The sequence below is a fragment of the Leopardus geoffroyi genome, chromosome X (genome assembly GCF_018350155.1).
Source record: "Leopardus geoffroyi isolate Oge1 chromosome X, O.geoffroyi_Oge1_pat1.0, whole genome shotgun sequence".
NCBI lineage: Eukaryota > Metazoa > Chordata > Mammalia > Carnivora > Felidae > Leopardus > Leopardus geoffroyi.
Genome location: NC_059343.1, coordinates 16,032,446 through 16,059,412, shown reverse-complemented (window position 1 = coordinate 16,059,412; position 26,967 = coordinate 16,032,446). Strand labels below are relative to the sequence as shown.

The window sequence follows — 26,967 nt, the reverse complement described above, 5'->3', positions numbered from 1 at the left end:
CATGTTTTAGCACACAGTTCTCAAAGATGAGGACTCTTTTTTTTATGTTTATTTAAATTCAGAGCAGGGGAGGGGCAGAGAGAGAGAGGGAGAGAGAGAATCCCAAGCAGGCTCTGTGCCCTCAGCACAGAGCCTGACACAGGACTCACACCCACAAACCACAAGATTATGACCTGAGCCGAAACCAAGAGTCAGATGTCTAACTGACTGAGTCACCCAGCCACCCCTTAAATGTTTGTTTATTTATTTACTTTGAAAGGGGGGAGATCATGACCTGAGCCAAAATCAAGAGTCGGATGCTTTACCGACTGAGCCACCCAGGCGCTCCAAAGATGAGGACTCTTTATAACCGTAATCACGATATCACTTTTATACCTTAACAACCAAAACAGCATTCTTCTTTATATATATTTCAAGAAACCCCAAATCGGGATGTAAATTGGTATAATTACTATGGAAAACAGTATGGAATTTCCTCAAAAATGTAAAAATAGAATTATCATATGATCTAGCAATCACACTTCTGGGTATTTATCTAAAGGAAATGAAGTCATTAGCTCCGAGAGATACGTGCATTCCCTTGTTCCTTGCAGCGTTATTCATAATAGTCAAGACATGAAAATGACTTATGTGTCCATCTTTGAATGAAGAAAATATGGTATGTTTATACAGTGGAATATTACTTGGCCATAAAAATAAGGAAATCCTGCCTTTTGTGACAACATGGATAAATCTTGAGGGCATTATGCTAAGTGAGATAAGTCAGACAGAGACAAATACTGTATGATCTCACTTTGTGAAATCTAAAAGAGCCTAAAATCTAAAAATCATGGAAACAGAGAGTAGAATGGTGGTTGTCAGGGTCTGGGCTTGGGGTGGGGGAAATGGGAGTTGTTGGTCAAAAAGTATATATTTCCAGTAATAAGATAAAGAAGTTTTAGGGCATATGGGTGACTGTTGTTAGCACATATTGTATTGAATACTCGAAAGTTGCTGAGAGAGTAGATCTTAAATGTTCTCACCACTACCACACACACACACACACACACACACCCACACACCCACCCACACACACACACACACCCCAAAATGGTAATTATGTATAAAGGGAAGGATGTGTTAACCAACTTTATTGTGGACATTGTATTGTAATATATAAGTGTATCAAATCATTACATTATCTTAGATTTTCACAATGTTATATGTCAAGTATATCTCAAAGCTGAAGAAAAGATAAAACATGACATATAAAAATAGTTATACCCTCACTCTTCACACACACACCACCACCACTGCCACCACCACCAAAATCTAAATTCAGAATATTCCCAGAGGTGGCCTTGCTGTTTTGTTTCAAGGTCCACGCTTGTAGTCATGTGACGTAGAACACACTTCTGATGGTTCTTGTTGCTTATTATGGTTTTTTAAGTAGTAGCTAAAAGTATATTTTGACAAAGGAATTAAGATTAAGCATTGTACAACATGTAAAGTAAATATAGTTTAAGTCCCAGTTGCCTCAGGGTTTCTTTTAAAATGCATGTCTTGCAGGAAGGTAATCACAATTTTGGTTACTTGACATATATTTTAGAATTATTTACAAAGAATTAAACTGTAGCACGAAAAAGGCAAAATAGTTTTGGATCAATTCCTTATTTAAAAATATTTGTAGGGGCACCTGGATGGCTCAGTCGGTTGAGCGTCCGACTTTGGCTCAGGTCATGATCTCACGGTCTGTGAGTTCGAGCCCTATGTAGGGCTCTGTGCTGACAGCTCAGAGCCTGGAGCCTGCTTCGGACTCTGTGTCTCCCTCTCTCTCTGCCCCCTCCCTGCTCATGCTCTGTCTCTCTCTGTCTCTCAGTAATAATAAATAAACATTAAAAAAAATAAAAAATAAATATTTGTAGAGGCACCTGGGTGGCTCAGTCAGTTAACCATCCTACTTTGGCTCAGGTCAGATCTCACAGTTTGTGTGAGATCAAGCCCTGAATAGGGTCTGCGCTGACAGTGTGGAGCTTGCTTGGGACTCTCTCTCTTTCCGTCTTTCTGCCCCTCCCCCCCTTGTGCTCACTCGAGCTCTCTCGAAAATAAATACACTTAAAAAAATAAACTACATTAAAAAAAATATTTGTAGATACCTCATGCCCTTAACAAATTCAGGTATTGAAACACACACACATGCACACATACACATACACACACTTCTAATATCTTGTTGCCTTTACAAACCCCATCTTCCTTTTCAGGTGCATTGTTGTGCATACCATGGTGAGCTGAATCACTTATGAAACTCCCAGTTACACCAGGGCAAGTTACGCCAGCATTGAGATTTTTGTCTTCATCTCTTAGGTTCAATGTAAAACATTGTTCTTCTTGCACATTTAGAGCATTTTAACAATCCGGATGTGTTTCAGCATGTATTTCTTAAAGATAAGGACTCTTTTCAAAACCATAATCACAATATCATTTTTACACCTACAACAACTAACAGTGTGTCCTTATCACCAGACTTCCAGTTTAAATATTCAATGACACATAGTTAAAATACTTAAAAAGGCATTTGTTTGAATCTGGATTTGGAAGGTCCGTACTTTGTGATCGGTTGGTTGTCCCTGAATCTCTTTTAATCTAGGTTCCCTCATCTCTTTTCCCTTCCCTTCCCTTCCCTTCCCTTCCCTTCCCTTCCTTTCCCTTCCCTTCCTTTCCCTTCCCTTCCCTTCCCTTCCTTTCCCTTCCCTTTCCTTCCCTTCCCTTCCCTCCCCCATCCCTCCCCCCTTCCCCTTCCCCCTCCCCTTCTCTTCCGTCCCCCTTCCCCCTCCCCTCCCCTTCTCTTCCGTCCCCCTTCCCCCTCCCCTCCCCTTCCCTTCCCTCTCCCTTCCCCTTCCCCCTCCCCTCCCCTCCCCTCCCCTCCCCTCCCCTCCCCTCTCCCTTCCCCTCCTCTCCCCTTCCCTCTCCCTTCCCCTTCCCCCTTCCCCCCTTCCCCCTCCCCTTCCCCTCTCCCTCTCCCCTCCCCTCCCTTCCCCTTCCTTTCCCTTCCCTTCCCTTCCCTTCCCTTCCCTTCCCTTCCCTTGTTGAAGAAGCTGTCATTTGCTTGTAGAATTTTCCAGAGTCTCTGGATTTTGTTGATTACCTTAGCGTGCCATTTGACATATTCCTGGACCCCTTGGATTCTCTGAAAACCGGCAGCAAATCCAGAGACTTGCTTTGCAAAGGTGGCACATCTTTCTGTCACGAGGCTCGTGAAGCCTGGTTGTGTTTCTTTGTAATGTTAGCAGGACTTAGTGACCATTGCCCAGGTGCTGGATTACATTAAAGGTTACAAAATGTTGATTGCCTCATTCCTTCTTCCTTTGTTAGCCAGAATACTCCTATAATGAGAAATTTCTCCTCAACAACTATTTGGTTTTACTAAATTCATAAGGGAAAGGCAGGACAAATGTTTGATTCTTTCCCTTAATTTACCAGTTCTCAGAAAAGTGAGTTTGTTCCCTAGCATTCTATAAAAGTTATCAGTGATTTTCTAAAAAAATCGCTATGAAACATAGATCATATAACATGTATCAGTTTTTTAATATTTATTTATTTTTGAGAGAGAGAGAGAGAGAGAATGAGCTTGGGAGAGGCAGAGAGCGAGGGAGACACAGAATCCGAAGCAGGCTCCAGGCTCTGAGCTGTCAGCACCGAGCCCGACGTGGGGCTTGAACTCGTGAACTGTGAGATCATGACCTGAGCCGAAGTCGGATGCTCAACCAACTGAGCCACCCAGGTGCCCCAACATACATCGATTTGAGACATCACACCTGTTTCATGTGTTTCAATCCATTGCAGTTATTCCTTTTTTAAAAAATGTTTAGGGGCGCCTGGGTGGCGCAGTCGGTTAAGCGTCCGACTTCAGCCAGGTCACGATCTCGCGGTCCGTGAGTTCGAGCCCCGCGTCGGGCCAGAGCTGATGGCTCAGAGCCTGGAGCCTGTTTCCGATTCTGTGTCTCCCTCTCTCTCTGCCCCTCCCCCGTTCATGCTCTGTCTCTCTCTGTCCCAAAAATAAATAAACGTTGAAAAAAAAATTAAAAAAATAAATAAATAAAAATAAAAATGTTTATTTATTTTGAGAGAGAGAGCCCCCCCACCTTGAGAGCCCCATCTTACACTGTGAGATCATGACCTGAGACAAAATCAAGAGTTGTACGCTCAAATGACTGAGCCACCCAGGCATCCCCATGGCAGTTATTCTTACTGATTCTTGTCCCATTTGTGGCCAGTAGGGGCCTTTTCTCATTCACTTCTGTATTCTTTTGACGTGACACTATTAGTCTTTGATGGCTACCTTGCTTTGACAAGTTATTTCTTGTTTTTGACAAGATGTTTCAGGCTTGTTCCCTTTCCTGCCCCAGAGTTGGAATCGGTCATTTTTACGAGGCTGCCCGGGTTTTTTTTTTTTTAGTTAAAAATGGTATTTGGAAACTAAATGCAATTATTTCTGAAAAAAATTACATATTGCTCTTCTTGGATCATCCTTCTAGAAGTGTTTTGATGTGGGGTGTCGATCCTTTTAGCTTTATTTATTTTTATTAACCTCATGTTTCAGTTTTGGAAAATGTTTCAAAATTTTAAAGCCCAGTCCAGGTTATTTATGTATTATTCTGTTTGTCCAACTTTAAATTGTAATCTCCAAGGGAAAAAAACCTGTTGGTTTTAAACTTCTGTTTTGTGTTAATCTCTGTGGGCACATACTTACTAAGTGGTTTTCTGTTACTGTGACAAAGTATTTACAATGCAGTTGATTAAGGAAATGGTCTTGAAGTAGATACTTGACTACCAACTATTATCTCAAATTGTTCTTCAGCTCTTAAAAATGCCAGCTGAGAAGAGTTGCAAGCCACTGGTAGTTATAATGTTGGCAGACTCGTGATTGCTATATCGTGTCATACATGAAACACGATGAAACCGTCAAGTGCACGGTCGCTCATGACGTCCACAGTGTGGTGCTGCAGGTATCATCTCCAGATTGCATGCTGGGGAGCGCAGAGGAGTTACGCTTGTAACAGTTTGAAATTCCAGACCGCTTCGAAGAGCTGTCGCTGTGCCCTTATGTTGCACTCTCAGCCCCATGCATTTGTCTCGGACCCCATCTTCTTGGATTTTCAGCTTCTTGTCAAAAAATCATCCTTGCAGGTTTCCCTCCACTCGGCAACCAGCACCGCTTGAACGCCCGATGGGGCCAAACGGTCAGCTCAGCACTTGAGGGAGGAAGCGTTGGGCAACGTGACTTTTCTTTTAGGAGGCCCACACGCTTGTGTTACACTTCCTTCTGCCTTCTGGGGGCTCACACTTTAGAGGGACCATTACACCTGGGGGTGTAAGTGAAGCCTGAAGAGGGACATGGAATATGCTGGGGGTGGCAGCAAAGGTTTCCTGTGGTTTCCTGTCACCTTTGTCTACTTTCTCCCTTACCAGGCCGTGCATTTCTTAGGAACAGAAAGCCATGCAGTGACTCAGGCCTTGCCCCTGGGCAGACTGACTGCTTTTTTCCTGTGGAATCATTCTTCACCCCCCTCCTTTTGACCTGCTTCCCCTCTCCTCTTGCCTCTTATACCTCATTCCACATAGCTGCCCTGAAGTCAGCAGAAAGCCTTGTGGCTTTCTTCTTTCAGGTAGCATGGCCACTTCTAAAGTCAGTTCTCCAGCCACCCACTTACTGTCCTTGAGAAAAGCCAGGGCTGTATTCTGTTGCAGTCCTTACAAAGCATCTTGTACTATAGGGCTCTATGAATTAATTAAAAAGTTTTTAAAATGTTTTCTTTATTTTTGAGAGAGAGACAGTATGAGCAGGGGAGGAACAGAGAGAGGGAGACACAGAATCCGAAGCAGGCTGCAGGCTCCAAGCTATAAGCATAGAGCCTGATGCGGGGCTTGAACTCACGGACTGCGAGATCATGACTTGAGCCGAAGTTGGATGCTTAACCGACTGAGCCACCCAGGCACCCCTCTATGAATTAATTTTTTTAAGTTTATTTATTTATTTGAGAGAGATAGAGAGAGAGATTGAGCCAGAGAGAGCAAGGAAGGTGCAGAGAGAGAGAGAGAGAGAGAGAGAGAGAGGGAGGATCCCAAGCAGGCTCCTCACTGCCAGAGCAGAGCCCAGTGTGGGGGCAGGGGGGCTTGAATTCAACAAACCATGGGATCATGACCTGAGCTGAAATCAAGAGTCAGACGCCCGACTTCAGCCAGGTCACGATCTCGCAGTCCGTGAGTTCGAGCCCCGCATCAGGCTCTGGGCTGATGGCTCAGAGCCTGGAGCCTGTTTCCGATTCTGTGTCTCCCTCTCTCTCTGCCCCTCCCCCGTTCATGCTCTGTCTCTCTCTGTCCCAAAAATAAATAAACGTTGAAAAAAAAAAAAAAAAGAGTCAGACGCTTAACCAAGTGAGATACCCAAGTGCCCCCTGAATTGATTTTTAATAAAGAAGTTTAAGCAAAGATTTTTTTAAAAGTTTATTTATTTATTTTGAGAGAGACAGGGGTAGTGCAAGTGGGGGAGGGGCAGAGAGAGAGAGGGAGACAGAGAATCCCAAGCAGGCTCCACACTGTCAGTATGGAGCCCAATGCGGGGCTCCGACTCACCAACTATGAGATCATGACCTGAGCCGAAACCAAGAGTTGGGTGCTTAACCAACTGAGCCACCCAGGTGCCCCTAAGCAAGCATTTTCGATGCCTTATCCATAACTAAATGTGTTTCAATCATCCATGCAACATCTGTGGAATAAAACTGGCTCATGACATGGGTGGCTGTCAGGGGAAAAGCAATGTTTTCTACTTATTTTGTACAATCTCTATATTATATACTAATTTAAATTAAATTAAATTAAATTAAATTAAAATTAAATTAGTATATAGTATAAGCAGACACTTGACTATTTCTTCTTCCTTTTATTTTATTTTTGAAGTATATTTATTTATTTTGAGAGGGAGAGCACAAGCAGGTGAGGGAGAGAGAGAGAATCCCAAGCAGGCTCAGTTCCCTCAGCACAGAGCCCTATGAGGGGCTGGAAGTCATGAACTGTGAGATCATGACCTGAGCTGAGATCTAAGAGTCAGACGTTTAACCTACTGAGCCACCCAGGTGCCCCCTCTTCTTCCTTTTAAAATTTGGTTGGCCCCAAACCTTTTGGATCCTCTGAGAAAAATAGGGGATCGTCTTCTAATTAGGCACCTGCCTTTAGGTCTCTCCTTTGAATCTGAGAACAGACTGTTATTATATAAAGAAAATTAAGCTATCTTGTTACTTAAAACTGTCAAATATTTATGTAAAGCAACATCCATGTGCTTGCTTTCTTCTGCTGAAAAAAAGGTTATGTTTTCTTTAAGTGGCTAAACTGTTTTTGACTTAAATGTCTTCTTATTAAACCAGTTTTCTTTTTTTTTTTTTTTTCAACGTTTATTTATTTTTGGGACAGAGAGAGACAGAGCATGAATGGGGGAGGGGCAGAGAGAGAGGGAGACACAGAATCGGAAACAGGCTCCAGGCTCTGAGCCATCAGCCCAGAGCCCGACGCGGGGCTCGAACTCACGGACCGCGAGATCGTGACCTGGCTGAAGTCGGACGCTTAACCGACTGCGCCACCCAGGCGCCCCTAAACCGGTTTTCTAAGGTGCAATTTATTTTCTCCTCTGTGCTGCATAGAACCATTCCCTCTACAGGTTTATCATCTGTAATCAATTGTCTTGATTCTTTGCTAGTTTTTTTTTTTTTTTTTTACCTGCAGGTTCATCTGCATACTTTCTCTTTGCTTTCTTTTTTATTTAATTTTACTTCTTTTTTATTTATTTCTTTTTCTGGCCAAGTTATTCTTGTCCAGTGTATCTAAAGCACATTCTTAGAAGAGCTGTGCATTAGGTTTGCAGGGGTTAATTTCGGTCGGGAAGTGTTTAAGAACTCATTGTTTCTGGCTCCTTGCGTGAGGCCTATTGAGGCCAAGGCTTCAAAACACAGGCTGTGAGGGACTCCCCCCCCCTCCCGACTTTGTGAAGCACTTCTGGTTGAGGGAGCTGGCGACCCAGCCGCGCCCTACCTCCCATTCTCATCTCTCCTCCAGGGCCCCTCTGCTGTCAGGGGCGGTGGTCGTGGCAGAGGTGGGAATGGAGTGCAGGCTGATCACTGTAGCACTTGGGAAGGTTGGACCTGTGGGCCAGAGCGTATTTTGTGACTGACTGGCCATGCTGGTTTTGGCTTCCTCTAGCCTTCAAGTCACACAACAAGTCACACAAGTCTCATCTGTGACTGCGTTTCGCTTTGCTGAGTTACAATAAGCTATGGTTTGGGGTAACACTTTCTCAGGACATGCATTCGATCGCCAACAATAATTGAGCACCTACTATGTGCCAGACACCAGGTGAGGGGGAAGAGATGCTTGGATCTGCCCTCTAAGGGTTCGCATTCCAGGGGCCAGGCAGAGAGGACATGCGTGGGGAAACCTTTGTGGCACAGCACCACACAGGCCTGTAAGGCTCGTGGCTGTCATTTATAGAGCGGCTTCTGTGTACGGGAGTTTACAAGCATCGTCCCTCATCTTTGCAACAACCCACTGGGTAATCATCTTCCGATTTGAAGTACAGAGCAAATGAACTCAAGCAAAGTGTGTGGCCCCTGTGACACAGCTAGTGAATGTCTGTGTCAGAACTCACTGCCAGGCCTACCAGGCTTTAAGTCCTGTGTTCTTTCTCCCACAGCTCACGTCCACCGTGAAGATGCTTGGGTACAGGCGGCACGGGTTGAGAGATGGGCTGGGAGGCTGGCCCAGCTAGCGGTGTGACAAGAGCGTCCCGAGTGCCATGGGAGGCAGTCAGCGGTGGGCCTTCTTTCCTCTCTCACAGCTGGTTGCTTCTTTCTCTTCTCTCTTGGTTGTTCTCTCTTCCCTTCCATGCGCATGCCCAGTTCTGGGAGCTGCTGCTAGGCCGCTACAGACATCGTTTAACCCTGCAGGCAGCCCCCCTGGCACACGGTGCCCGGGGAGAGAGCTTAGGCCCAGTAGCTCTTTGTTCCCTGGGGTCTGTGTTCTGCACCTGTCTTCCTTGGGGAAGCTCATGTTCAGGTTCTAACAGTTTCAGTCCTTAGGAATGACCCCTTTTTGGGCCTTGAATGGTCTCCTTAGTGGTGTGTCTGTGAAGATGCGAAAGGAATGTGTGCTGGTGTGGAGCTCAACTTGGTTGGACTTGGAGGTCCTCTCAGTGCCAGTGGCCCCAACCTAGGAAGTTTAGACCTACACCTTCAGCCGTGGCACTACCAGGTGAGCATGGGATGCTGAGAACCGGGCCTTGTGTAGGGAAGAGTCTGTTCAAAACATTGATGTACAAGTGTATCTGTTAGGGTTCTCTGGTGGCAAGCAACAGAAACCAACTCACCCTTGACCAAAGACTGAGGAGGATTTACTGGAGGGCTGCTGGCTGGTTTATAGGATGGAAGGAAAAGCTGGAAGATCAGGTTGAGAAAAGATGGCAACCAGGGAGCCCCGGAGATCCCTGCCTCTTTTGGGAGCCCTGCTGGGGGATCTGCTCCAGCCACATCCAGTCTTAGTCATGTCCATTGGCCGTTGGTAGCCACAGTTGAGTCCTGTGCTGTCAGAGGTGGCAAGTCCCATCCGACTGTATCTCATGGGAGGGGGGGGGTCCCTTAAATGGATTCCCCTCTCTGCATGGGGATTGGTCTCTCCCCAGGGCACAAAGGCAGTCAACCACCTCAATGAGTGATATCTACGATCATACATTCCAGAATATACATCACATACATGGTCTTTTTATTTTTAAAAGCTATATTGAGGTGGGTGTCTGAGGGGCTCAGTGGGTTAAGTATCTGACTCTTGATTTTGGTTCAGGTCATGATCTCAGTTTTGAGATCAAGCCCTGTGGTGGGCTCCTTGCTGAGCATGGAGCCTGCTTGGGATTCTCTCTCTCCCTCTTCCTCTGCCCCTCTCCCTTGTTTGTGCACACACACACTCCCTCTCTCCCTCTCTCAGTAAATACGTTTATAAAAAAATTTAAATACCTATATTGAGATATAAAATTCTACCATTTTAAGTGTACAGTGTGATGATTTCAGTAAATTTACAGCATTGTGAAACCCTCACCACAACTTAATTTTAGAACATTTCCATCATCCCAGTATCATCTTTTGTATTCTTCTGCATTCACTCCCTGGCCTAGGCAACCACTGATCTCTTTTCTCTCTTACTAGATTTGAACACAGGTTCTTGTATATTCCTGCCTGGTGTAATTTTCCCTGGATATTCTGGGAACTAAGCTGCATATGAAAGGAAAATAAACCCAGTGACATGGATATCTGGATCTTGCTGGTCTTGGTTTTCCTCCTTTTCACTTCACAACTTCTCTTGTCTCACCAGGACTATGATGTGGGAGAGTTTAGTCCCAGTCTTGATGCTGCCACGATTTAACTCTCACTCTCTCTCAGCCTCAGTTGTGGAACCTTCCAGGCCTCAGTTCCTCGTCTATAAAATTAGGAAAAGGATTTGACAAGACAGTAACTAGTGTTCTATCTCCAGTGATCAGGAATGATGATCTTTTTTGGTAAAATCTTCTTTTGGAAAAAAATTAGTTCTTGATTTTATATGCTTTCTTCAATCAGGACTAGAACAAAACATTAAGAAATTATTCTTTAAAATTCACAAATGAAGCAGTTCTTTTTATTTTGTATTGGGGTATAGTTGACATATAACATTAGTTTCAGGTGTACAACATAATGATTTGATATTTGTGTATATTTCAAGATGATCATCACAAGAGTTCTAGTTGCGTTCTGCCACCACATGTAGCTACAGAGTTTTTTTCTTGTGATGAGAACTTGTAAGAGTTACTCCTTTGGCGACTTTAAATATGCAATCAAGTATTATTAACTATAGTCACCATGCTCTACATTACATCCTCATGCCTTCTTTATTTTATAACTGCAAGTTTGTATCTTTTGACTCCCTTCACCCATTTCACTGCCCCCCACTCTACCTACCTCTGGCAACTGCCAATCTGTTCTCGGTATCTCTGTGCTTTTTTTTCTTTCTTTTTTTGTGGAGTCCACATATAAGTGAGATCATATGATAATTTTCTTTCTCTGTCTTTCTCTTTCTTTCACTTAGCATAATACCCTCAAGGTCCGTCCATGTTGTTGCAAATGGCAAGATTCCATTCTTTTTTATGGCTGAGTGATACTCAATAGTATATATACCACGTCTTCTGTCTCCATTTGCCCTTGATGGACACTTAGGTTGTTTCCATGTCTTGCCTATTGTAAATAATGCTGCAGTGAACATAGAGTGCAGCTATCTTTTCGGTTAAGTGTTTTCTTTTTCTTCAGATATGTACCCAAGAGTGGGGCTGCTGGATCATATGGTAGTCATCAGAGGTGCACAAGGGTTCCCTTTTCCCCACATCCTCGCCAACACATGTTATTGCTGGTCCTTTTGATTCTAGCCATTCTGATAGGTGTGAGGCGATATCTCATTGTGGTTTTATTTGCATTTCCCTGATGATTAGTGATATTGAGCACCTTTTCACGTACCTGTTGGCCATCTGTATGTCTTCTTTGGAAAAATGTCTGTTCAGATCCTCTGCTCATTTTTAAATCAGGTTGCGTGTGTGTGGTTTTTGTTTGTTTTTTGTTTGTTTGTTTTGCTATTGGGTTATACAAATTATTTATGTATTTTGGATATTAACCACTTATTAGATATATGATTTGCAAATATTTTCTCCCATTCAGTAGGTTGTCTTTTCATTGTGTTGATGGTTTCCTTTGCTGTGTGTACATCTGAAGTTCTTAAAGCCTAAGACTGCTTAAACTGCACGAGAGGTTTGCGGCATCATCTATATGTATATATAGACAAAGGAAATTCATTGGGAAACTTTCATTCTCCTTCATGCTTTCTGCGTTATTCAGATATTTATGGAGCTGGACCTGAGGCTAAGCAATGGAGGTAGAATCCTGAAAAAGACCAGGGCTCTTCCCAGATGGAGCTTGTAGTCTGACTGGGCTAAGCCACTGTGAAATTGTGGCACAGTTAAGTGACAGGAGACAGGAAGTTCAGTGCATAGAGGCAGGGAGGGGCCGGGTTGCAGAGAGGGGCCTCTGAAATGCCACCGTGAGAAGTTTGCTGTGAAAAGGTGCTTGGCAGCTGGCTTAGCCAACTGACTGCTAAGAAGCACACATTTCATCTTTTGGGGGAGGATACATTCCAGCAAATTTGAAGGCAGAGATCTGGGTGGTTGACACGTTTTGCACGTCGAAGCAGACCTCTTTTCTCCCCTGGCTCTATCCGTTTGTACACACAGGTTAACCATAGCCTTGGCTTTTGCAGCGACCGGAGATGCGGCAAACTTGTGGAGGCCGGCTGTTGGCACAGCAGGCAACTGAAGGGTGGTATTTTTCTGACAGGGAGACTTCCTTAAGTTTTGTAATTTATGGTGTCTTTCAATACGGGATTTTGTTTACTGTTGCCCTAATTATACCTCTGATATATTGTATTTAGCTTAGTGTTTTAATTTTGTGCTCATGTCTACAGGTAGTTTCCCAAAAGGTACCATTAAAAAAAATCTCAGGCAATGTTTTATAGCTCCTGCAGCCTACCTGCAGCTTCCTAAAGCCAAGGAAATGGGTTTCGGGGACGCAGACTTTCTCTCATGGGTTCTTGTGAATATTTTGACTGTTTATGAAGTGTGAGGTCTTGATTTCCTGTCTGCCAAGTATTATCCTAAATTATCTCTGTCCAACAGAAGTATAATACTAGGCTGCATGTGTAATTTTAAATGTCCTAATAGCCACATTCATAAGGCAAGAAGAAACAAGGTAAAAAGAAATATATACTTATTTAACCCAGCATGTCTAAAATATCATTTCAATGTACAATCTAAATATGAGATATTTTACATTCTTTTTCTCCTAATAAGTCTTTGCCACCTGCTGTGTATTTTACAGCACATCTCAGTTTGGACCAGCGACACTTCAGGTACTCGATAGCCAAATATGGCAAGTGATATGGACTGTAGTGGACAGCCAAAGTCCGGAACCTTTCAATGGCTCGCACAGGACACAGGACAGAGCCTTTCAGGGGGATAGGAGAGACATAGTCTCATGATTTATGAGTGCTTAAGAAAATCATACATAGGTTTCCTCCTCTTAGAGAAACCTGATATGTAAAATTCATCTTGACAGGAAAAGTAAAGCAGGAAGTGATTATTCATGTTACAAAAGAATTAACCACAGGATTCTTTAAATAGCAAGCTCCGTTAGTGCACTGAAGAATCTGACTTGATTTGCAAAAATGTGATTGACACTTGGCATTTTGGTAGCGTCTTTGTTGGGCAGAGAACTACCTGCCATTATAAAACCAAGCTGGGCAGTCGGTGTATCGCAGCTTTATTGAGCACCTACTACAGGTTATGGATGCTCATAGGAGAGAGAACAGAACTAAGAGCTGAGGGTGATCTGGACCCAGAAGGCATTTAGAGGCTCCCTGGGAGGATGAGACACCTGTTCAGCCACCACCACATGGAACTCCCTTAAGGCCAGGGCCCAGGGAGGCCTAGGGGCTGGAGGAGCCGGAAAGGTGGTATGAGGCGGTCAGGCCCCCCCAGCTGGGGCTGAAGGCGGACAGTGTGTATGTGATGCCTGAAGTGTCTAGGAGCTTAAAACAAGTTTAAATCTGGAAAGACCAGATAGGATATTGGGAAGACTCAAAAGCCATGCAGTTATGCTTTTTTTTTTTTTTGTAAATTTTTTTGAATGTTTTATTTATTTTTGAGAGAGAGTGCGCGAGCAGGGGAGGGACAGAGAGAGGGAGACAGAAAATCCAAAGCAGCCTATGTGCTGAGAGCAGCAAGCCCGATATGGGGCTCGAATTCACAAACTGCAAGATCATGACCTGAGCTGCAGTCAGACGCTCAATCGCGCAACCGACTGAGCCACCCAGGCGCCCCTGCGGTTAGCTTTATTTATCCCCAAGCGCCCAATTCCTAACCCCCAGCCTTACAGTAAGCGTCAATTAAGATGTGTCCTTGGGCTCATCACAAGAGAGAGACTGAAGCAAAAGCAGGATGTGTTTCTCGTCAGTTTGTGACAGCAGACAGCAGCTGTTTACTTCCTAGTAACCATCTTGAAGCAAATTCCTTTGTCCTCTTCCAGCGTCATTTTGGTAAGGCCCGTGTACAGAATAAAGTGAGAATTGCTGTTTAGGAAAGAAGCAGCAAGGTTGTGTTCTGGAAATTGATGGGGTTCTGACTTCCCCAAAGTACACAGGGTTCAAGTTCAGTGTCTAGATGGACCCAGCCAGGTCCCATGTGCTGCTTCCCATTCCCGCCCCTTCTACTCACCGTGATCTCCTGTTCCCCTCAGACAAACTATGAGCTTCTGTCTGCAAGCACGAATGGGGTCAAGCTTGGGGAGCATAGGTCAGTGTTCCAGGCCTTTTCTTGGTTAAAAAAATACCTATTATTAAAAAAAATAATAGAGTGGTTCCATGTATATATTTATTTACAGATTGTATGCATGTATTATTGTACTAGTTGATTGAGAAAACCCCAAAGAAGCTTCTAAACATTTATTATTAGGTTTAGTGGACTCTGGGAAAACATGAGATTGAGTGTTATAGGAATTTGGACATTGGTGGAAAATGAAGACCTTTGTCTTCATGATTCAGGTACGTACATTTAAATATCTTGCAATCTGAATAGTTCCATACTATAACCAGGTAATTTACACCCGTATCAGCAGTGGAAGACAGCCTGTATTCTCATTTGTCCTGATAATTCAGTCGTGTCCCTGGAAGATCTGGTTGGCTTGTCCTCACGCTCACCTCCCAACATGGCTGGCCCAGAGCTCACACCAGGAGCCGAAGGCAGCAGCTGTGACATTTCCTGGTTTCCTTGCTCCCATGTTGACTATTGTCTACAACCCCTGATTTCTTCACACAATTCTTTTTAAGCCTTTCATCCGTTTATTGAGGGGTCATAGCCATGAAGAGGCTTCATCAGGAGGCTGCCCAGCTCTGCAGACCTTCCCCCCGCCGGAGCCACAAGCCGGCTCTGGCTCTAGCAGGCAGCCTTGTTGAGGGGCCCTGCTGGCCTCAGGCTGCTTCCTGACCTAGAGGCTGGATGAAGGAACTGGTGTCATTTTTCAAATGGAATATAAGGGACGTTGAATTTTTGTCTTTTTAAAATTAAAATAAAACGAATCGCTGTTCTTCTGATTGTTTTTTCATGATGTCAACTAATCCCTGAAGTGAGTGCATCCCACTTTGGAGAGCACTGGCTCAGAAAAATGAGCTTAACTGCTTTGCTGAGCTTCAGGTTCTTTAATTGGGAAGATGAGCATCATAATATTGTGAGGATTAAATGAGATAATGCAGGAGAAATGTTGGGCACAGAAACATTGGTTACTGCCGGCTCAGTTCCATTTGCAGAGCTTTAGTGGATCCCTGTCTGGGTCATTTGAAGAAAGTTGGTTTAAAAAAAAATTTGTTTTTTACGTGTATTTATTTTTGAGAAACAGGTGAGACAAAGTGTGAGTGGGAGAGGGTCAGAGAGAGAAGGAGACACAGAATCTGAAGCAGGCTCCAGGCTCTGAGCTGTCAGCACAGAGCCTGATGTGGGGCTTGAACCCACGAACTGTGAGATCATGACCTGAGCTGAAGTCGGACGCTCAACCGACTGGGCCACCCAGGTGCCCCTGAGGAAAGTTGGTTTTTAATTGACCTGGTTCCAATTGTCATGATGGCTCATTTTAACTGCTGGGGAGCAGAGCATGATGCAAGAAAATAGGAGTGTTTCTGCCTTTGTACTTGTCAGGAACCAGGAAAAATCGGAAAAAGTTGCTTTGTTCAGGCTCTGATGCTCTTCCTTTTTGTTTACAAGTGATGAGAAGGGGGTTTACAACTCAACTTCATCCTGGGAAGATTCATGACAGCTAATTTTGGAATGAAAATAATGATCCAGGCAAAGAAATTTCACTTTGAGTTGCTTGTGAATTGGCTAGGGTCTTCTGATCTGGAAGCACTTTGGGAATTCATCCCTAATGGAGACACAAAGCCCATTGACAGGGGGCCCACTCACCTACCCACCTTTTTCCTGGAAACCTACCCCATTGTATTGAGGTTTCCAGTCATCTGTGCTTTTTTGTCGACTACTGAAGAAATCTTTGCCAAACCCAAGATTGCTAAGGTTGTATCCTGTGCTTACTTATGAAAGTGTGGTACTTCTGGCTCTTAGATTTAGATCTGTGATCCATTTTGAGTTCACTTTTGTGCTTCTTACAGAGCTCATTTAAAACTTTTCCTCTTCTATTTCCATAATTTCTAAGTTGCTAATTCACCACCTGGGGTTTCAGCAAATTTTCAGTATCCTTGTATTTATTCATTTGCCATTCATTCATTCATCCTGAGCTGCAAATATAGAAGGAAAAGGACAAGAGGTTTATTGGTTGAGGTGGTTGTGAGGCAAGACCCAAAGCATAGACAAGTTGCATAATCTATCCAAGGACGAGTTAACATGCTCGGGATTGCTTAGCTCTGCTACTTTGCACCTGTGCTTTATCAACAAGTCGCATCTGTGTCGTCTGTTGCCTCCACCTATGACCAAATGTAAAAAATCACCACAGATTGGGGGAACACTTTAAAATGGTGCTGCTGCCTGAGAAGCCCTCTGTTGACAGGGTAGTTGTCCTGAGGGTGTCTGGTCTTTCCAGATTTACCCTGCAGACGTAAGCAGCCAGAGACATTGGCTTGGCCAGCAGGGCCCTCAGTGTCAGCTGACTTAGTACATCTTGTGGCTGAGAGATGGGCATTATTTCTTTAGGGTGGCAGTTATTATCATTTTGCATGCGTGAGGTCCAGGGACGTTAACATCACACAGTTCGTCTCTGCAAGGCTGGGGACACCTAAGGACCAAACCTGCGTGTGTTATCTGCCTTCTTTGCACTTGGGAAATGATGCTGTACTCCCTCCGGGAGTGCGAATGTGATTGGCCTTCTGTCGTTGTGTGGTTTCCCCTCTGAAGCTCCTGCTGGCCCTGAGAACTGTAGGCCACTCTGCCGGTGCCTGACCACGGACCTGCGCTTTGTGGTTTCTGTGCGACAGGCCTCAGGTTAACCAAAATCAGGTTGCTGTGTGGGGTCCTGTTATTTTAAGTACTGGTAGAGGGGAAGTCCCTTTAATAAGACTTTACTGATCTTCCAGGGCTGGTGGGCCTCAGACGTCTCCAAGATCTGATCTAAGGTGCTCTTTTTTCTGTCCCTGTTCCTTTCAGTGGAGGCCATAGTGGAGTTTGACTACCAGGCCCAGCACGACGATGAGCTGACGATCAGCGTGGGTGAGATCATCACCAACATCAGGAAGGAGGATGGAGGCTGGTGGGAGGGACAGATCAACGGCAGGAGAGGTTTGTTCCCTGACAACTTTGTAAGAGTGAGTACAATGTGAAACCCTTTTCCTGTCTCCTCTGTGGGTTCTACTGACCAAAACTGTGGGGGCACTTGGGTAATTTCATGGGGTCACGTCGGGGATGAGTTGACAGTTTGACCTCTTGTATGCTATCAAGAAGAGCATGTATAGCTTTGCGCTAGGTATCTAGAGATAGCCATTGTGAAATCACTTTCTTAAGGCCCAGAATGTTCTTTTTAAAGTGATGTGTCACTTAGAAAATGCTGGAAAAATATAAGGCTTGTTAAATTGTTTTATGTACTTGTTCATTTACTTTGATGTTTTAAAGGAATTTAACCCTTATCCATTCCATTCAAAATGAAACTAGTTTTTTTAAAATTGAGTTGTATGTGTGTATATATATATATGTATATATATATATATATATATATATGTATGTATATATATATCAGAAACCTCTTAGCTTCCTTTGGCTTAAGAGTCATCACTTGGGTAAAAGAGAGATGGAGGGTCAAGAAGTACTTCACAGGCCCAGAAAAACAGACCACTTTTACTCCCTCCCTTCCCCCCACCCCCACTGGACTTCATTTCCTTTTATTGTTCTCCCTGGAGGGCATCTCTATTTTCTTGCGTGGACTTTGGTCTTTCTTACAGAAAGATCTTACCATGAAGTATGGCAAATGTAGAAACTTTAAAGAGAAGCTGAGAGGGTTTTTCCCTTGTCCTTGACCTCCTGAGGTAAGCTCCTCCCTCAGAGTGCCCTTGGGGAATCCACAAAGGTTAGTGCTGAATGGAGAAGCTGGCCAGGCCAGTGATTCGTCCTATGTGGGTCTCTCTTTGTCTTTTTTTTTTTTTTTAAAGCAGTGAACACTGTGGTCCAGTTTTGTGCACCTCGACCTTGTGAGCTCCAGGCTTTCCTTTACAGAAACCTTCAAAGCTGGGGGTGGGGGTGGGGTGGGAGGTTGGATTAAATAGGAGGTGGAGATTCAGGAGCACATCTGTCCCAGTGAGCCCAGGGTGATCTGTTGAAGTGCTGAATTGCCTTACTGCATACCTGAGACTAATACTCCATTGTGTTACCTGAAATTAAAATTAAAACTAAAATAAATCTAAAACTAGACTAAAATAAAATTAAAACAAAAACTCAAAAAAAGTAAAATAACCTTCAAGGCTCCTCACACCTGCCATGACTTACGTCCATGGGATGCTTCACAGAGGGAATTAATTGGAGACATTTGGCACATCTGGAGGGAAAATTATGATTAAATATATATTATTAAATATTAATTATTAAATATTTAATATTATATATTATGTACAAAATTATAAATAAATATTAAATAATATTATATATATATTAGAGAGGAAGAGCAGGGAGGAGAGGCAGAGGAGGGGGGAGAGAAAAAGAGAGAGAGACAGAGAGAGAGAGACTCTCAAGTAGCCTCCACACAGTGCAGAGCCTGATATGGGGCTCGATCCCATGTGTTTGGGATCATGACCTGAGCCAAACTCAAGAGTTGTGCACTCAACTACCTGAGCTACCGAGGTACCTCATGGGGTGAAACTAGTTTTGACTTTTATTTATTTACTTACTTATTTTAGAGAGAGAGAGAGAGAGAGAGAGCATGAGCCGGGGAGAAGGGCAGAGGGAGAGAAAGAGAATCTTAAGCAGGTTCCACACACAGTGTCGAGCCCCATGCAGGGCTTGATCCCACAACTCTGGGATCATGACCTGAGCCGAAATCAATAGTTGGACACTCAACCAACTGAGCCACCCAGGCCCCCCTTGTGTTGACTATTTAAGTCAAGTAGCAGTCAAATTAAATGTAGAATTCCAGTTATGCTGTTTTACACCTTTGTATTCATATTGCTTTTTTGATAGGAGTGGTATTTTCCTTTCCCCTTTGTGGCCATGAAGCATTGAATAAAATCTACTTTTTCAGGAACGTTTTAAAAATTATGCCCTTTGCAGAAGTCATCTAGGGGTTAATTACAAAAATGTAGCTCATTCGTGTTAAGAAATTACATGCTGCACAGTTCTAAATAATGGTTGGAATTGAGTAAAAAAAAAGGGGGGGGGCGGGGAGAGACGTCACCTTGAGGCTGTTCCCTGTGGGAAATACCAAGTAGGCCTAAAAATTTTTTCTGCCATAAACTTCCTATCTAACGCTGGAGAAGACAGGATTGTTCTTACTGGAAGGGTTGTGTGCAGAAATCCCCAGGGCTTCTCCTGTAATTCAGTGGTACCAGACCATGCCTAAGACCTATGGCTGTGGGGAGCAGGTAGTGTGGGGGTGCTGGGCCCAGAGAAGCAGGTGTCCCCCTCAAAGTGACTTGAGAGCTACATGGGAGGGTTTTATGAAAAGGGATTGATCGTGAAAAACAGTGTCCAACTCTTGGGCCCTCTACCTGTACCCTGCCCCCAGTCTAGAACTAATAGGAACCCACTTCAGTCTTTCCTTAGGATCTTGCCCCAGAGTAATCTTACTCACATGTCATTTTTTTCTTTTTTTTTTAAGTTTTTTAACTGTTTATTTTTGAGAGACAGAGACAGAGAGACAGAGGCAGAGCACGAGCAGGGGAGGGGCAGAGAGAGAGGGAGACACAGAATTCAAAGCAGGCTCCAGGTTCTGGGCTGTCAGCGCAGAGCCCAATATGGGGCTCGAATCCACGAACCATGTGATCATGACCTGAGCTGAAGTCGGACACTTAACCGAGGGAGCCACCCAGGCACCCCTTGTTCTTTTATTTTTGTTTTGCAGAGGCTGGGGACAGTTTTGTTGGTAACACGCTGAATAACTTGCTTTTTATAAATAGTTGTAGGAGTACAGACTTTTTTTTCTTGGACTACAGTTGAACCTAGCAGCTCTTTCCCATTTTAAGAGTAGGAAAATATTATATCTGGGCTATCACATATTGACTCTGTTGTACTGATGTGTAAATGGGGGTGTAATTCTTTTGCCCTTCCAAACAAAACCCCCAATTTTGGGACAAGGACTGCCCTTGAATTTGAGCCAAATTCTAGTGTAGCAGGAGGGTTTTTCCAGATAAAAGCTTGGTGTGAAGATGGAGGAGAAAGGAATGAGAGAAGAGGACCATGGGAAAGAGAAAGGAGGATCTGGGAAAGAAAGAAGAGGACTCTGGGAAGGAGGTGAAGACTGTGGGGAGAAAGAGGAAGACCCTGGGAAGGAGGCGAGGACTATGGGAAAGAGAGAGGAGGACCCTGGGAAGGAGGCGAGGACCATGGGGAAGAGAGTAGAAGACCCTGGGAAGGAAGGGAGGACTGTGGGAGAGAGGGAGACCCTAGGAAGGAAGGGAGGACCATGGGAAAGAGAGAGGAGGACCCTGGGAAGGAGGCGAGGGCCGTGGGAAAGAGAGAGGAAGACCCTGGGAAGGAGGCGAGGACTATGGGAAAGAGAGAGGAGGACCCTGGGAAGGAGGCGAGGACCATGGGGAAGAGAGAAGAAGACCCTGGGAAGGAAGGGAGGACTGTGGGAGAGAGGGAGACCCTAGGAAGGAAGGGAGGACCATGGGAAAGAGAGAGGAGGACGCTGGGAAGGAGGCGAGGGCCGTGGGAAAGAGAGAGGAAGACCCTGGGAAGGAAGGTGGGACTGTGGGAGAGAGAGAGACCCTAGGAAGGAAGGGAGGACTGTAGGAAAGAGAGAGGAGGACCCTGGGAAGGAGGCGAGGACTGTGGGAAAGAGAGAGGAGGACCCTGGGAAGGAGGTAAGGACGGTGGGGAAGAGAGAGGAAGACCCTGGGAAGGAAGGGAGGACTGTGGGAAAGAGAGAGGAGGACCCTGGGAAGGAGGCGAGGACTGTGGGAAAGAGAGAGGAGGACCCTGGGAAGGAGGTAAGGATGGTGGGGAAGAGAGAGGAAGACCCTGGGAAGGAAGGGAGGACTGTGGGAAAGAGAGAGGAGGACCCTGGGAAGGAGGCGAGGACCGTGGGAAAGAGAGAGGAGGACCCTGGGAAGGAGGCGAGGACTGTGGGAAAGAGAGAAGAAGACTCTGGGAAGGAAGGGAGGACTGTGGGAGAGAGGGAGACCCTAGGAAGGAAGGGAGGACCATGGGAAAGAGAAAGGAGGACCCTGGGAAAGAGGGGAGGACTTGGGAGGATAGAGGACATCACTGGGAAGGAGAAAAGACTACAGTGTTGGCACCAGTTTCGAGGGGAGGCCCTATTTTGAAACCCTTATTTTGATGTCCTAGAGGCTTAGTGCTCCCTCATTCCAAACCACAAATCTATAGACTCAGAGAGCTTCCAAGTTGGACTTTGCTCAGGGCTCAAGGCTGGGTTGCCTGCTTAAGCATTTGTGGGGGCTGGTGGGCCCCAGGACAGGGAAGCACAGCGTAGGAAGAACCCAGGCCGCCTCAGAACCCATTCTCCTTGCTGCGGGAGTGCTGGGGAGCAGGAGCTCCTCGCTGCCAACCCCGAGGTGAGGTCATTCCCCGGCCTCTCTCCGCCCTCGTCTGCCTGCTGGGCCTGGGGCTGGGGCTGGGGCCACCACAGCAGGCTTCCGTGGGCTTTGGCTCAAGAGGAGTGCTGGCGGGAGATGGCAGGGAGGGTGGGAGGCCAGCCAGGTCAGGGATTATCCTGCTGGCTCCCTGCCCCAGGGGATTGTCCCTCTGCCAGACGATGGTTGCTCCCAAGTCCCCATCCTCCATACTCCTTTCCCTTCATTCCTGGTTTCTAGCCCCGCCTCCTGCCTCAGAGTTTCACTGTACCTCACCCACTTTGGAAGTCTTCTTGGTCCCGCCTCACATTACCTACTTCGGGTGTGCCATCTGTTTCCTTTTTGGAGCCCGACTGCCTCATCTGGCCACTCTGAAGATTAAAGGAGGCAGGATTTAGCACATGGCTGGCCCCCTTCTGAGTGTGCCCCTGTCCCATGTCACCCTCTCCCCTGGCCTGAGTGCCTAATCGCTTGTCGTCTCCCCTCTGCTAGAGCAGTCCCAGTGTGGGAAGTCACACTCTCTGGAGGCACTTGTCCCACCCCAGCCAGAAAGGACGTGGCCGGGATGGCTGGGGCTGCGCCACTTGTGGCTGTCACATTTGGCAGAAAAAGAAACTTCTATTCTTTCAGATGGCTGAATCTATTTTCAAGTCTTCACCCACTGGGAATGTTTTAGGCCTATTATTGAAGATTGAGTAGGTGGCTGCAGTGGAGTTTAACAATAATGAAAACTGCCATAGAGGGTTCGAGAAGCTAAAAGTACATCTTTAGGTAATAATAATCATATTGGCATAAGTTTGTAGTTTTGAGAGTGGGTTTACATATGCATTATTTAGCTTGAGAATAATTTGTCCCTGAATTGAATTGGGTAGTCTTGTGGACTCCCACTGTTTATTTGTGTGCCTTTATACCTCTGTTAACCACCATCAGAGAGCTTACCTTAAGTGTTTTCTTGATTCATTTATTATCGGATCATTAATCAGTGTCCTTATTGAGCATGGTCCCCCCAAGGTGTTGGAATTCAGTATCCAGCCTCAACTCTGTATTGTCTCAGTTTTTCAAAAGAAAAATACCAGCCATTCCCATCGCCCCTTGTCAAGAAGATGCCTGGGCTTTGCCGGCTCTCGGGCCGAGATTTATTGGCAGGCATAAACGTACCCAGCTAGGGTACATACAGTCATGCCCTTTTGGGTTTATCCTCCTTTTTATTTTATTTAGTTAGTTCTTTTTTTTTTAAGATTTTATTTTTAAATAACCTCTACACCCAATGTGGGGCTTGAACTTACAACCCTGAGATCAAGAGTCACACGCTCCACTGACTGAGCCAACCAGGCACCCCTTATTTAGTTAGTTCTTATTTATTTACTGTACATGTGGAAGAAGAATCCTTTCAAATCCCCCTTTCCTTTCTTCTCCCTGTTCACTTTTTTTAGAATCCATTTTTCTCTATCCCTCCTCTTTTTAAAAAATTTATTCATTTTTAGGTGAAATTTGCATAGAATAAAATGCTGGTAAAAACCATACCTCTTGATTTTCTTTATGCACATATGCACTCTGTAACCATCATCCAGATCAATCCTATTTCTGTCCCTCCAGAAAGTACTATCATGCCTTTTCCCAGTCATTCCCCTCCCCATAGGTAATCTATCATTAGAGGTGAGGCTAGCATGCATTTGAATTTCATATAAAATGGAATCATTAAATCTGTGTTCTTTTATGTATGGCTCCTTTTGCACAACAAAATGTCGCTGCATACACCAGTCCTCTGTTCTTGCTGTATAGTATCCCATTTTATGAATATGCCAGAATTTATCTGTTCTCCTGTTGACGGACATTTGGATTGTTTCCAGTTTGGGTATTTTATGAACAAAGGCTCTGAACATTGTTGTGTCAGTCTTCTTACAGATATAGGCCCTCATTTCTCTTGTGTATTTACCCATGGGAGTGGCATTGCTGCTCGTTCACTCTCAACGTTTATATTATTTTCCATTTGTTTTATTTTTTTTACAATATTTATTTTGAGAGAGAGAGAGAGAGAGGGAGAGAGAGAGTGAGTGTGAATGGGGGAGGGGCAGAGAGAGAGGGAGGGAGAGAATCCCAAGCAGGCTCCATTCTCAGTATGGAGCCTGACGCGGGGTTCAGTCTCACAACCAATGTGATATCGTGACCTGAGCTGAAATCAAGAGTCGGACGCTTAACAGACTTAGCCACCCAAGCACCCCTATTTTTATCTGTTTAAAGCTGTGGCCTCTGTGAGCGGATGGAGGGTGTCATGCCTAATGTTGGAACCTTATTTGTGTCACACTAGCCAACTGAGCTGATCGATCGGCCTGAGTCTGGTTGTCTTCACATAGCTGCCCTATGAGTATGATAGCTGAGGGAGCCTGAAGCCTAGAACTCACCCTCCAGGGACCATATGATTGTCGGGCCCCCCCAAAATATCAATGACTAATTCTTAAATTGTTAAACACACACACATAGGGCAATTTTGATTGTGTCAAAGTTTTATTGGACTCACTTAAGGAGGGAACTAGCAGAATCACAAAACTGATGCAGTCAGTCTATGAGAAACTGATCAAAAAGTCAGTGGAGAAAAGGAAATTCAAATAAGATTGCTAAGTTATATCCAAAACAGGTTCATATTTTAGAGGACACTGAAGTCTTAACCTCTGGGGTTATCATCTCTACCAAAAAAAGGAAAAAAAAAAAAAAAAGAAAGCAGCATACTTTATCATTTTTCTGTATGTTATCCTGTGACTTTTATAGGGTTGTAAAATGCCCTAACAAAGTGTTAGTTAAATCAGGTTACATTTCCAGAGAGAATTAGATGATTCTGCTGGGGGGGGGGTGGAACTTTATGGAAGATATATCACTGTGGCATCAAAAGGTCACACAATCATACCTTTTTGCCAAATCTTTGAGTTTTGGATATTTTTTTGGAGCAGACCACAAGAGACCATAATTTGGGGTAAATAATAGGAGGTACTAGGATGAAATCCTCAAAGTCGTTTATTAAAAAAAAAAACAGCTGCCCTTCTGGGACCTGAAACTGCCATAGAAAACAGAAAGATAACCGCCTATTCAAGGCAGATACGGGCTCTTTCATAGAAGTTCATCTTCCTCATGTTGGATTTAATTACCAGGGTCTTTCAGAACCTTACCCCCAGATCCAGACGACAGTGTATTTTAGTCCAGCAAAGGATTCCTAAGCAGCCTTTTTCTGGGTTCTCCTGACATGTATTCACAGGTTCGCATTTTTTAATGGCTAGCCAAAGGAATTCAAAAAAGAAAAAGCCTCGAAACTGTAGCTTGAGCCCACAAGCATATGGCCGACTGCTTTGAGAGGGGACCTTTGGTGAAGTGCAGCGGGACGCAGGCCCTTGGTATTTTGTCCTACACAAATAGATGCGTGGAAGGCAGGAAGCTGTGGTAGGGGTTAAAAGAATATGCTTGTTGGTTTTGAAATTGATCTGATGGTCTCTGTGTGAGGAAGTGAGCCATTCTCTCTGCCCGTTTGTACACGCTTTAGGGAAATGCACACTTTGCTCAATGCGGCCGGTCCTGGAGCCCGTCCTGGAAGGGTGAGGCATTTTTACTTGTAGCTTGCAAGTCCGATGCTGAGCGCAACAATTTTCAGCTTGGTTTCCCATTGCCTCAGCCTTCATTTGCTAGGTGTTTTGGATCTCTCTCTGGCATATGCTGAGCGTGTTGTGTATTTGTCTGAAGTGGTTGAAGAATACTGTTGTTTTGTAATGAGCGAGGTGAAAGGTTAGGATTTTGCATATTTGTACCATTCTGAGAGAAAGCCCATTGTTACTTTGGTTGTGGTTATTTTTTTTTTTTTTAATTTTTTGTACTAATGCTGCTTTTAATGGTGGCACAATATAGAAGTACACGGTTTTACTAGCTTGAGCTAATAGGAGTTTTAAAACATTCCTTTTTACACTATCTAGTAGCCTCATAATAGAAATGTATCTCAGGCTGCCGAGGCTATGTAAAAGATACAGGGGAGGATGGAGATTATTTCTTGTTTTCTGTGGGGAGAAAGAATTAACTGCCAACTGAGCGCTATGATTGTACTTATTTTGAAAAAAAAAAAAAACGGCTTTGTTTTGGCAATTTTCATCTTCCATTTCTTTTAGTTGGGGGGAAATAAAAGGAAATTTGCTTTCTCAAGTTTGACATTTTCTTGTTAATACACCTTTTGTTTCAGTAAGTCTGTGGGAATCCTCCTGGATATTTCTGAATTTTGTTGTGTACACGTATGTTTGAGCCCAAACAGCTTATCTTTGTATAGCATTTAGTTGTTGTTTGCTTTCTTGTTAGACAAAATATTAACAATGTACCCTTTCCATCTTCCCTGACATCAAATCCGTTAAGATCCGAAATCCTGTCAAACATCTGTTTGAAAACTTGGGGGACGGTAGTAAAAAAAAGTTCTTGCACAAACTATCCCCTCTGTAAGCATGGGCCTGTGCTGGAACTTTCCCAGAACTCTACATTTCTACTTCAAGTTACTGACCTTTAAGTTCTATCCGTATGAGAGGAACAGATCATGGAAAGGAGGTACGTACATTTACCCTCTTCCTATGATAACTCTCATCTTCAAATTTTAGTTCTGTGACAGAGTAAGATTTGAATTCTGTCCCCTCTGTCCTTTTCAAATCTTGCCAAAGAGCCCAGTCCCCTCTCTAGAGCTGTGCGTGCCTCTCAGGTCTGCTTATGTGTGCTGTGTGGTCGAGCGCAATGGAGTGGGGGCCTGGGGACTCGGGTAGACCCCCAAGACACTTTCCTCTGTTCCTGGGCTTGCGCTGGCAGCTGCCCCCCCTCCCCCCGCCCTGCAGTCTCCAGAACAGATGACCTGACGTGTCATGGCTCCTTGTTCACACGGCTTGTCAGTGAGGAAGACTTGTCTACGCCTTCATTATTCAAACTTTGTTGGCTCTCTGGTATCATTAGGTAACACGGAAACACATCCATCTCTCTCCAAATATATACGACTGCATCATTTCTTCTCACAGTGCCTCCGCTCATTTGTTTCTGAGTCACAACAGCCTTTCCATTTTCAGTGGTAGCATGTGGCCCCCT

The 26,967-nt window shown here is 44.6% G+C and overlaps 1 protein-coding gene across 7 annotated transcripts in view; it reads left to right on the top strand.

Annotated features, from left to right (window-relative positions):
- SH3KBP1 (SH3 domain containing kinase binding protein 1) overlaps positions 1-26,967 on the top strand; it is a 336,102-nt gene that overhangs the window by 33,171 nt on the left and 275,964 nt on the right. For 6 of the 7 annotated variants that reach the window (XM_045472250.1, XM_045472247.1, XM_045472249.1 and 3 more), the window contains exon 2: positions 17,291-17,448. In XM_045472250.1, coding sequence (XP_045328206.1) covers positions 17,291-17,448 — 158 coding nt within the window. Of the gene's footprint in view, positions 1-17,290; positions 17,449-26,967 lie in introns of those variants that run through there. The other variant, XM_045472245.1, reaches the window with a different exon arrangement.